Source organism: Hetaerina americana, unplaced genomic scaffold (assembly GCF_022747635.1).
Source record: "Hetaerina americana unplaced genomic scaffold, ioHetAmer1.1.p SCAF_11, whole genome shotgun sequence".
NCBI classification, from domain to species: domain Eukaryota; kingdom Metazoa; phylum Arthropoda; class Insecta; order Odonata; family Calopterygidae; genus Hetaerina; species Hetaerina americana.
In genome coordinates, this window is record NW_027286181.1 from 33,739,022 (window position 1) to 33,752,085 (window position 13,064).

The window sequence follows — 13,064 nt, forward strand, 5'->3', positions numbered from 1 at the left end:
CGGCACATAAAAATTATGAATATTCTCTGAAGTAACTAGATCAGTTCTCCTAAGCACTAACGTTGAGATTCCTCACTATGTATCCTGACCAAACAAAACCAGTGTTTTGGCGTCCGGAAAGAAACGTTCACTTCAAATTCGGCACTGAAAAGTCCAACGAATGAAATAATAGTGTGCTATGCCACCGTATGGGAACGCAGGCGGCTGGAAGGCGATCATAGCCGCGGGATTTTCGGGCCTCAGAACAAAGGTGGGGGGACATCGGCGAAGAAAGGACCAGATATCCGCGTCGATCCCCGCTAAATCCTCTTCTGAACCCTTCCGCCCGTCGAAATCCGGCACTCGGACTCCCCCTCTCTCTACTCCCCCTTTAGCAGCCGAGGGGGCGTGGGTCCTCGGGAGATCGGCTACGCGGGTGAGAGAATGGTGCGTTCTTCAGTGGGAGGGGACGATTTTTGAGGGGCAACAGCAATCGCCCGGCGTGTGAAGTACATGAGGAGGAGGAGGAGGTAGGGAGGAGGCGAGAGAAAACGAAAGGGTTCTTGGGAGGGGGTTGAGAGGGAGAGGAGGAGGGAGGACTGTGACCTCGATTTCTAAGACGAGGAAAGTGACTCTCGTCCGCCGTCGCCGCAGCGGGCCAGAGCTCGACCATTCCTCACAACGGCCTCTCGCGGCCCGGGACATCTCGCGGGCGAAGATCTCTCTCTCTCTCTCCCTATCCCTCTCCTTCTTCCATCTCTTTGATTCGTGCATCCCCGAGACTGAGCCGTGCGCGAACACCCGACCGCTCTCCAAATCATGGACACAGTGGCGGGAAAGAGGAAGTCCGGCGGGTGTCCGCGCGTGCGTGTGAAGACCGCGCTTCTGGTTTTTCTTCTGTTGCCCGCGGTGGGATTCTGCGGATGCACTAATGACGACAAAGGATTATCCGGAATCAGGTGAATATTTCCCATAATTTCATATGAATTTCTCGCCAAGAATCAAGTGGACGGTTCCTTTTGGGACAAACCATGAAACATTGGTTTTTTTATATAAAAATTGACTCGTTTTTTGGCATGTATTCCATTGGTGGGCGCTTTTTTATTTGTTGCTGCTTTTAAGTTGACATATTTGTTTGATTAAAGCCACCTTAAATTTTTCCTGCATTCGTTTTGAGCCTGAGAGAGAGCCTGATTTTGAGAATCAATTTTTGATTTTAATATGTATGCGTTATTGAATATATATTTTTCAAGTAATTAGGCTACAGCGATTTGAACATCCTACCTTGTTTATTTTGCAACTCGCACGTGAAACCATGCATGGTATGTGTCCATCGCATTAGTAACAATTTGAATAAGACTAGTCTTTAATAGCAAACCTTATTTCCGAGAACAACTCCTTAAATTACGACGAATGTGTCAAACATGCCCAAGGCAAACGTGCGCCATAGTAATGAGAGGAAACATAAAGGCTAATTACTTTCCCTTTTACGTCGGCGAATATGTTTTCCCATGATTTTGCACTTAACCATTTTCATTCTGAAATGACAATTTCGCTGCTGGCCGTCACCCATTTCCAAAGGAAATTTTAGATGATTTATGTCCGTGGCATCCATAAAAAAATAATACTCGCTGTGTCAGAGCTTCATTGTTTCTTGGTCACCATTTTTTTGAGAGAAAGCAGCCAAGGAAGTGATTTCATACAACCAGTGACATAAGATTTCCGAATTATATAGAGTGAGACTAAAGATCCACACCCAAGGGACGATCACCGGCAGTGCGTTACTTTATAATTTGACTGTAAAAATGGATAGGTTTTCACAATTTTCGACAAAAATAACTTCTATGCTGGATCTAATTTTTTTCCGATGTCAAGAGAGGGTTAGCCAATATTTAATAATTCAAAAATAATAATGGCATTTACGAAATATATACGGCTAAATTGTAAAAAAATGAAATAGGTGTGTATCTATATTTTGCATATTGTAGCAGGAAAAAACATAAGAAACCTCATTTAAGGGAGACGATTAAATTTCTTCCAAAACCAGATATTGCAGAAATCATTCATAATACGCATTTTTATATTACAACATTGATTTTTGCTTTTATTTTTTCCGTTAAATTTGCAATTTTTTTCAAAAGAAAATATTATTTCACTCTTATCGTCAACCATACATAATTTTAATGAAATTATGGCTAAGATCCCACTCTTAGTTAAATTAACCCATGATACTAAAAAATCTATGACTCAGGATTAAGTAAGTTTTGCCTTATAATTTTCAAAACAGACCTCACTTAAATTCAAGGAGAAATGATGAAGACTCAGTATGTACGAGGGTCATCCGGAAAGTAATACCCGTTCGTGAAATAAAGACACAAAAGTAAATATTAACAAACATAAAAAATTTTATTTGAAAGAGGATACTTTAAACTACTTCTCAACATAATCTCCAAGCAAATTAAGGCATTTGTCATAACGTGTGACAAGTTTCTGTATTCCTGCTGCATAGTCCTTCGCCGCCAGCTCATTGAGATACGCGAGGGACCCATCTTGCACAAATTTTTGCATAATGCAGATGGTGTTTAACAATTTCATGAACAATTGTTCGAGAAACATTGGGAAAATGCTCACAGATGTCATCAATTGTGACGCGCCGATCGTTCCTCACGAATTCGTCAACTGAGCTCACCAGTTGGTCTGTAATGACAGACGGTCTCCCCGAACGCTCATCGTCGTGTGTGTTCCCCCTCCCCATGTTGAAGTTGCGACACCACCGCCGAACAGACGACTCGTCCATTACATTGTCTCCATACACCTCCTTTAATTGGCGATGAATATCACATGGGCGAACGTTTCTTGCATTGAGGAATTTAATCACTGCCCTCACTTCACAACTGGCGGCGTTCTCAATTTTTTTAAACATTGTAAACAATCACAGAAACAACACAGGCAATGGCGTCACGCAACTTGGCTCAGAGAAGGCAGACAAGCCACTGAAGCTATCTGACCTCGTCCAGCGGCTACTCGCGTCGTCAGCACTTCATGCGGCACGAACGGGTACTACTTTCCGGATGACCCTCGTATGTACAATGAAGATTTTAGTTTTAGATTCTAAGATGATGAATCCAAAGACTTTAGAAGATCTTGCATTACAATTTATCAATTTTATAACTCCAATATCGATATAATATTTTACATCAAAGAGTATATATTTGCATTATCCCATGTGTAACATTACCTAGTCACGAGAGGACTAAGTAGCTCTGTAACATTTCCTATTTGTAATAAAAATTATACATAAAACGGCAGGCTTACCTTAGACGACAATTAACGCTCCAATCTAGCCGCTCAATGTTAATATGCAAATTTATTGTGAGGCGCACACAAAAAATATGCACATGCAACTCAGAGCGATCATGTTTACGAGATTCCACAAGACCTTGACACAAACCTATCTTGCTATAAACCTATTCAACGCCCGTTTGCTCAATCTGACACCCTTGCTAAGTACCGTAGCCTAGATATTCCGTTCACCTCCCATGCATGGAAATTATAAACCTCCGCGTAGAAACTGACCGTGTCAAGGAAAGCCCGCCGGACGACCAGAGTAGATCGGCTTAACGAATTAGCAAAACCACAAATACACCATTCAATCCATGTATGCATTTATATTGATGAAAAAGTGATTTGGATTATGCTGTGAGCCCAGTAACAAATTCCAAATATTGTTAGACAAGATAGAATTACTGAGACATTCACACTATGGAAATTAGAGTTAGCCTTATAATAGTGTTGTAATGAACATTTGGAGACTTGATTGAATCCGTAGGCGTTATCCTTACCCACACCTATCCTCGATAAACGGAGAATATGTGGATAATATTGTAAAAATTAGAATTTATCAGAAGAGAGATGGATAAATTGAACGAGAAGGTTAAAGAGCTATCTTTCACAAGTTAGAACTTATTCAGAATATGCTAATAATATAAGAAATCTATAGCATCTCTGCTAGTATATGGGATCCCCATGAAATTGGATTCATTGCCGAATCACATCGCGTGCCGAGTAGAAGAGTTCTCTCATTTGTAAAACCTTGTTATGACAAACTGAGTAGCGTATCAGCGGAACTAGATTAAGAATAATTCCGGATTAAAAGTTAAATTACAGATTGAATATCTTGCAAAATCGGAAGCACGTCAAATAAGTGATGATTTTGAAAATGAATTACGATAGGGTAGATTGTGGCAATGAGAATACAGCAGTCAAGTGTAGAACCGACAGGCCTAAGGTGTAATTTTTTCCACGAACGATAAGGGATCGGAATGACTTCAGGTGACTGCAAAGGAAGTAAAAAAGTATTTTTTTTCTTTTTCTATTGAAAATGGTCTTGTATGTTTTCATTATTTCATTTGATCTTAATTTACTATATTTCTCGCAACTAGCAGGTAGTCTCATATGTACAGGAAATTACTTCATGCATGGATATCGTAGTGTAGTTATATTTACCCACATATTTTAATTATTTTACATATTTATTGTAAATGAAAATTCAGAAAAACTTTTTCCCTCTCACGTTTGGTGTACCAAACAATGGAAAACAACAAGTAAAGCAACTTGAACTGTTTCAAAATAAAAAGTAACACAATACTCTCGCATGATAACTTCACTTATTTCCCTAATGTTTGATTTTACGTATAGCAACAATTTCTGTATTCCTTGTGGTAGGGTAATTTGCAGAAATCGCAGATGCAATTAGAAGGCTTCCAGTATCATTGGCTTAGGGTCAGGGAGAAACTCTCATGCGGTTGATGAGTATTATCCCCAATCGCAATGTTGCACTTATGAAATCTCAACCATTTCGTTGCGATCTAGAAGCTTGTTTTTAAATTAGAAATAATACATAGCGGTCGTGGACTTTTTAGAAACACGTAAAAAGTATTACTTATTTCTGAAATTCATTATTGATTAATTAACTTATCATGCATCAAAATGATCGAATTCCTAATATGACTTGCATTATTGCAACATGCATTCGTGAGCTAGCATTTATTGCAACCAAAAATAGGAAAATTAAAATATCAAGACAAGCTTCTTTAGGAACATTTTAATGTACACATTAAACAAAAATTCAGATGATTTTTTTAGTTTATACCTGTGAAAAGATACTATAATTTTTAATTCATGTGATATCAATGAAGAAGGGAAGGCAGACCAAAAACAAAATAAATATATTCAAAAAATTAAAAAGAAAACGCACTGAATCATAACGGTTTAAAACAAATATAGTATTTTATTAGTCACTATTTCATTTTCTATGAAAAAACAAACATCCTGACTGCATACTGTCTTTTATTGGAAATTTTCTACCACGAGATGCTAAATGTAAACGTAACTAAAGGAAGTCCGTAAATAACCCAGCAGTACGCATAACACTCTGGTTTACCCGAGTTAGCAACGCATAATTTAAACGCATACATTTTGCACTGATTCGTGTACGTAAAGTAGCTTTGAGCCGGAGGTACTATTTAAAGCAGATTTCAAGAAAGAGTCGAGATGCAGAAGCAATAATATCATTTTATTGACAATGGACAAACGATTGAACTGTTATTTGTACCCAAGTATTTGTATTGTAGTTATGCATGCATGATTTTGCATAGTGAAATTCTATATTATGCATGCTTATATACATACATGTGCACCCCTTCCCTCCTTAATGCAATTTATTCACCAAAAAATCCCGGTAAAGATTAGGCCGTAGAGGAGACTCTCAACTGACATTGAGCTTTCAATATCCCCGTCATCTACTCTCACTTTGCCGTTCCTCACCCTCTCTTTTCCAACTCGACAAACACTTTATTCCTCTCTCCCTCTCTCCAGCTCAATTTCTCCATCCTTCTATAGCCATCCAAAAAGACCCTCTATCTTTGATGTTAACCTATTCTCAAGGATCGAGTTCTGAAATATACATTCCATATCACCTTTAATAATCATTTTCTTATTTCCTAACTCAAAAGTCCCAGTCACGATTTCCCGTCCCTTTTCAGGTGCTCCTCCGCTTCTAATCCGAATATTTTTCTGAAAGAGACGATGCACGGAGTTATGAAACCAAATGACATTTTGAGGAATTTTCATAATCGTTGAGTGTTGATGAAAGCCAAAAGGGATCATCTGGGTTTACCAGAGACACTTAAATCTTCATTCTTTGTTTGTATCGATACAACTACAAACCTGAGTTTTTTATGCACTAAAATGAAAAAGCTAAAAAAGAATTCATGCTCATTTATAAATAAAAAACATAAGTATGTAAGCATACATGTTCATGGTAAACCTGAAGAAATAGGATAATTAGTCTATTCAATACCTTATTCAAATATCTACAAAATATTTTTCCCTAGCAAAGGTCACGCTCACGCTCTTTCATGCTTTTCAAAGAATGAAAGACCGTGAGCGGAAGAGTTAATTCGAAGGTTTCCTTGTAGAGAATTCTAATAAATGGTAGAACAAAGGCAAGAACAGCCACAAGTGTAGAAAAGCTACTCCAGTAGAACAGCTACTGAATCCAAGTTACGGGGAATTCAGTTTTAAAGACTGAAGCTTCTCAAAAATTCTCGTTAATTATGTATGTGATAAAATTTTATCACTACGCACTTCTTTAAGTTCAAATCAAATTTCCAAGTGTCAAACCGGTGTTTTACAGCATTAAGGTCAACTGATAAAGCCACTCTGCCCTCAAGATTACGGATATCACGGTAAACCACTGCATCGTCAGCAAATAAACGAATCTTATTAGTGACTACGTAAAAGCCGGTAACGTAAAGTAGGAATACAAGAGGTCCGAGGACACTTCCCTGGGGAACACCTGAAGTAACTTCTACTGCATTTGAGCTGACTCCATTTATCACTACTCTTTGTACCCGACCATTAAAAAGCCTTTAATCAAACCCCAGATATTTTAATCTATGCCATTTGCTTCTAGCTTTACGAGTAGTTTTTTATGAGGTACTTTGTCAAAGGCTTTCTTAAAATCTAGAAAAATCATGTCCACTGGAACATTACTCTCTCCCGAAGTAACATGAACAAAAAGCGCAAGTTGTGCATCGTAGGATCTCCCTTTTTGGAAACCGTGCTGATATTACATTATTGACTTATTATCGAGGTGTCTTACGATCGAACAGGAAATGGGTCTGTGATTGCTCGATCCCTCCTTGTCACCGTTTATAAATATTGGTGTTACATTAGCCGTTTTCCAATCTCTGGAAATCTTGTGATCTACCAGCGACTTCTTAAATATTATTTCTAGATTTGGGGCAATTTCGGTAGCTAGATCATCAAATATATGAGTGGGTATTTAATCGGGCCCGGAGGATTTATCAGGCTTAATATCTTTCAGCAAACGCTCTATTCCATTATATAACATTTAAATTTTGGGCATCGGTTGACAAGCACGATTTGGTAAGGTATTGAAGGCATTTGGTGAGATATTGTTGATGACGCTTTGAAAGAAGGAATTTAATAAGTTACCCTGTTCCAAACTGCTGGTTACTCTTTCTCCTTTATAATTTTTGAGTGAATTAACAGTTAAATATTTTCCCAGAACTTCTCTGATGCATGAACAAAATGCTTTTGGATTTTCTTTCAAAGTTTCTGCTAACCTTTAACTTTTGAATTCGCATAACGCTTTCCGAAGTTCATTCTTGGCATTCGCCCAAGATATCTTGTAATCATAAGTGATCTCATTCATTTGTCGCTAGAGATATCATCCCTATTATTTTTCATTTTGGCATGACATAGCCGTTGATGTCGCAATACCTTTCTCATAACCACGTTGTACCGTCCAGGTTCCGTGTCATCTTTTATAAATGTACTGGGAATGAATTTATTGACTGCTCAGCGCGTGATCTCAAAGGAGTGATTCCACGTATTCTCAATGTCTCAGTAATTACTATCTTTCTTAAACCTTGTAAACTGATTCTGTAGCACGCAATTTAGGCCATTGTATTCCCCTTCTTTAAACAAGTAAATTTTCCTATTAGGCTTCTTATTTCGGACCCCATGTGGCGAAAACTTAGCATTTACTGCCCTATGTTCACTAATTCCTTCAATAGTTTCTATATTTAAGACTTTTTAGGAAATATTCGTTTCTAACAAATCAACAATATTATCGCCCCTAGTTGGTGAAGTGACAAGTTCATGCAATGAGTTCTACGAAATAGAATTCAATAGCGATTCGCAGATATCTTAGTCTCTGCACCCCATTTTTAAACTATACTACCTTGATCAAAAAGTTCCCGGAATAACCACCGTGTGGCGCTCCCATCGTTCCGATTTGAGTTCTGTTTTTTTTTTAAATTGGTACATCTGTTGTTGATATTCCCTTTAAATCTTAGTGTCATAACTTGACATTTGCAAAAGTTACGTAGCCAAGAGTACATCTATCTCTGTGTGTGTTGGCGATTTTTTACAATTGCAGAAATGGATTTAAATTTGCAACAACGAACTTGTATTAAATTTTGCGTAAAAAACGGATTTAGTGGCGCACGGACGTTGGAAATGTTGGAAAAGTGTTTCGGCAACGATTCTCTAAAAAAAACGGTCGTTTACCAGTGGCACGAGCGGTTCAGAAGTGGTCGTGAGTCAATCGAAGATGATGAACGCAGTGGCAGACCATCGATAAAGTAAAAGAAATGTTGGTCAATAACCGCAAATTAACCATCAGAGAAATAGCGGAGGACTTGAACATTGCCTATGGATCCGCCCAAGACATTGTGGTTAATGATTTGGGTTTCCATCGTGTAGCAGCAAAGTTGGTTCCAAAAGACCTCAATTTCATGCAAAAAAGAGACCGTGTTGACGTCGCAAAAGACATGATTTGCGAGGCTGAATCCGATCCCACATTCATCAAAAGGATCATTACTGGAGACGAGACGTGGGTTTATGAGTACGACACGCAATCCAGACATCAGGCAAGTGAATGGCGTTCACCAAATGAGCCGAGACCAAAAAAACCACGTCGTTTTCAGTCAAAAAAGAAGGCAATGCTGACGGTTTTCATGGATTACAACGGTGTAGTGCATCATGAATTTTTGCCAGAAGGCCAGACAGTAAACAAAGAGTATTATTTGGGCGTTATGAGACGTTTGCGTGAAGCAATTCGCCGAAAGAGACCAGAAATGTGGGCAGAAAACTCGTGGATTTTGCACCATGATAACGCACCGTCGCACAGTGCTATCATTATTCGTAATTTTTTGACGAAAAATGCAACAAATACCATCCAACAGCCACCGAATTCACCTGATTTGGCTCCCTGTGACTTCTTTCTGTTCAATCGAGTTAAAAAACCATTACGGGGAACGCGTTTTAGCAGCCGAGAGGAAGTAATGGAAAAATCGCAGGAAGCACTGATGGACATACCGAAAACCGAATATAAAAAATGTTTCGAGGATTGGATCAAGCGCTGGCATAAGTGTGTTGCAGTCGATGGGGATTACTTTGAAGGGGACAATATAGATTTAGATGAATAAACTTGTATTTTTAATTTTCTGAATAAATTCCGGGAAATTTTTGATCAAGGTAGTATATGCTCCAGTCAATAGATAGGACATTGAGATTTCTACCAATTATAACGTCGCAATCATTGCGTTGAGATAATAAACCTTTTATTTGCTGATCTAATTCTATTATTGAATTGTCTCTATCAACTGGCGGTAAGTAAAATGCAGATGCATAAATTCTTTTGGATTGAAGACTTTTAATTGAGAACCGAACGCTTTCCAAACCATTACCCGGAATTACCTCAGCCCTGCTGACGCAAGAATTTTTAGCTGCAATAAAGACACCGCCCCTGATTCTATTTGTTCTGTCATTTCTGTAAATGGAAAAGGATTTTGGGAAAATTTCATCATCGGCAATATCAGCGGATAGCCCGCTTTCTGTCCCAATAATTATATATGTGCTTTGAATAAGGTGATGATATTCTGCGAATTTGTTTTTTAAACTTCGGCAATTGACTACCAACATAGATAATTTTCCTTTAACGTCACAGTTTTTTTGAATTTTAAACAGACTTGTCTTCTTGCTAATACTGCATCCCTTATAAAATTTTACATCCGATGCTATCTGATTGATGTTAAATGAACTATTGCTAGCAGTGAACCTCACTTAATTTAAATCTACATAATATGGCAAAGAATCCTTTACAGACCCACCAATTGACTTACACGCTGACTTACACTTTAATCTAAAAAAGCCTTGCAGTGCTCGAATATCCTAACCGCTACACACCTGGTAGCCTAATACGTGTATTGAACATCAGAACGGTTCAGGGGGTTCTCATTATAAGAGATTCTCGAGTGTTTCGCTGTAGAATTGCAAACAAACAGTTTCTAAATCATGTGCATTTTGAAATGGCATGAGAACCGCTGAAAGAATGCTGCCTAACAGGTTTGATTACCTTTGATGGGGCCCGTAGAAATTGCAAAACCGAGATAATCTTTTTGATTGATGTTTTCCCTTCCTTTCGTGGCCCCGAATTCCAATTTCAAGAATTTGAAGAAACAATGATTTCTCCTCCACTGAGTCAAATGCTGAAAATAGTCACTAACAACTCCAAAACTTTACAATTTTAAACCTAAATATTTATCCTAGTTCCTCAATACTCCTGATATATTTATCTGAAACCATAAATCCAATATTGGTAAGGAAACAAAATTATAGCAATTAACTTTACAGCAAGGCATAAAGCAAAATTAACGGTGAAGGATAATGGTAGAATAATAATAGCATTATGCAAAACTTCCTTTTCACTTGAAAATGCATATTATGAAATAAAATTCAATAGCTTTCAAATATTTCAACTGTTTAAAGAGCTAATATTCCTGAACTTTGTACGAAGTAACCAGTTACTTCAGTATCAACCATTAGTATAGCATAATTTATATCTATTACTATGGTTCCAAGGATATGTAACTTGTCTCTAGTGATTTATTTGGGTATTCATGAATCTACAATTGCCATCGGGATTAAAATTTTGAAAATAGTTCATTCTTTAGACGGAATTATTTTGCAGACTAAAGAGCTATAAAATTTAAGGATGATTTATTTTTTCTTATTTGTTTATTCCCATATAAAAGTATGTCTGCAGAAACTCGATGGAAAAACACCACATTTTCTCTTTGATCGCTCTCGGTTCTCTTTGCAAATTAATACAACCACAATTAGAGACTTCGCTAGCAAACAAAATATTGAATACTGAAAGATAAAGTGATGTTCCTCCCCATTAACTAAGTAAGCATATGGGAATCAATGGCGAAAATATGAATTTGGGTTTTACGAAGCATCTAGAAAATCCGATAGACATACGAAAAACGATTAAAACGGCCAAGTATAAACTCTCAAGAGATTCTTCAGCTTACATAATATAAGGTACTCTCCAGTCACGAAAAGTACAAGCCAGGCTAATTGTTTTAGAAAGCTAAATGGACATCAAGTAAACCAACGGCACTGATTCAATTCTCAAGATGTGCGAGCAGATGAAAACATTCGGATAGAATCTCAGTAAGAGACATAAGAAATGAAATATTCAAATGGTCGCTTTTTTGTACAATTTTTATCAACATTTCACCAATATTAAACACCAAAAAATGTTTTTATACAGGGCGCGTGTATCCTTTCCTCTGGCGATTACTTGAAGTAACCATTAGTGGGTAAAAACATAGGTAATAACTATCTTCTATTAAATAATTAAAGGGTGATGCCCTAGCGCTCTAATCAATATGAGAAATATGCTCCCGTGATATGACGCTCATGAGTTTATTTCACGTTTTTATCACCATTTTGAAACCCATGAAGAATTTTTCAAGGATTTGTCACTATGGATTATTTCTGGGCAGAAATTCGGTCATTCAACAATCAAACAAGATAAACATCTTAGCTATATTTGCACAGGTTTGCTGAACCAATCCCGTCATCAAATAATTCGTGAACTATCAAACACAATTCTTAATATTCTAACCGGCCAGATAACCCTATGGAGGGTGGCCGTTTATGTAAAAGGGAAATTGTTTTGCTGACTGATATGCATGGTGTAGGCAGCGAGAAACTCTTTCCTTAACGTTTTATTCTGTCAGTCAATCCAGTATTATAAATCAGGTACATTTTCAGCTCTACTACGATGCTTGTTTAGTATAGTCACTTGTGCTAGCTGATACGACCTCCATTCATGACCGAGCCGCGGTATTTTTGCAGCCAAATTATTTTTTCTTCAGTGAATTCTAAGTCAGGTTAATATGATTCCTTCACAGTATTAACGTTATTTTAACTAATATGCTTCATGGAAATTTATAACCCATACTTTTTCAAGCGACTTCATTGAAAATCTAAACCATGAAAAGGAGTTTGCATTCCTTTTTTAAAACCCCCTGCAACTCGTTATTGCTGATGAGTACGGAATATTATTTACATGAAAATGAAGTTGCCACTCCATAATGCCAATCATCCATGAGTTGATTGTAAGTTAACGTTGTTATTGTTTGTACATAGTATTTTTTCCTTACATTCGAATTTCTTGCGTCAGTAGAATTAAAAAAATGTCGTAAATGAAATGAGTGTCATGCCTCGCAAGGGAATGTAAGTCTACAATTTTTGCGTTTTTTAATTGATTTAGGTTATATGAAACTGGCAATGACTGGAAGAAAGATTTGGTATGGATTGAGAGTTTTTTTAATCTCCAACGACAGTATTCAATCCGAAGGTTCGATTGATAGTTGAGGGTAGAGCTCACCTAATACTAAGCCCAACGGCGTGTAAAATTCACACATCAGGGAGGAGGGCCAGTTCCTTCCCGTGCCACCTATGGTTTCTCAGAAAGACCTGGAGCCCGAAAAATAACACAGAACTTGAGGGAAGTTGAGGATGCCCAGAAGCGTCCACAGGAATCGAAAGCGGACCATACCGGGGGAGCAGCGCACTGTATTGCCACGCCTATCAAGACTACTGCATCTGAACTGACATCTGAGTAAATAATCGTTTTCAAAATGACGGGATAATGCCCTGCAATACGGGACGCAAAATGACAAGCAGTCTACATA

General features: G+C 37.8%; 1 protein-coding gene across 1 annotated transcript in view; it reads left to right on the forward strand.

Annotated features, from left to right (window-relative positions):
• The first annotated feature begins 664 nt into the window (after window positions 1-664).
• LOC139700854 (phospholipase B1, membrane-associated-like) overlaps window positions 665-13,064 on the forward strand; it is a 57,493-nt gene continuing 45,093 nt past the window's right edge. The window contains exon 1 of the mRNA XM_071599285.1: window positions 665-938. Within this exon, the coding sequence (XP_071455386.1) occupies window positions 799-938 (140 nt within the window). The 5' untranslated portion in view covers window positions 665-798. The remainder of the gene's footprint in view (window positions 939-13,064) is intronic.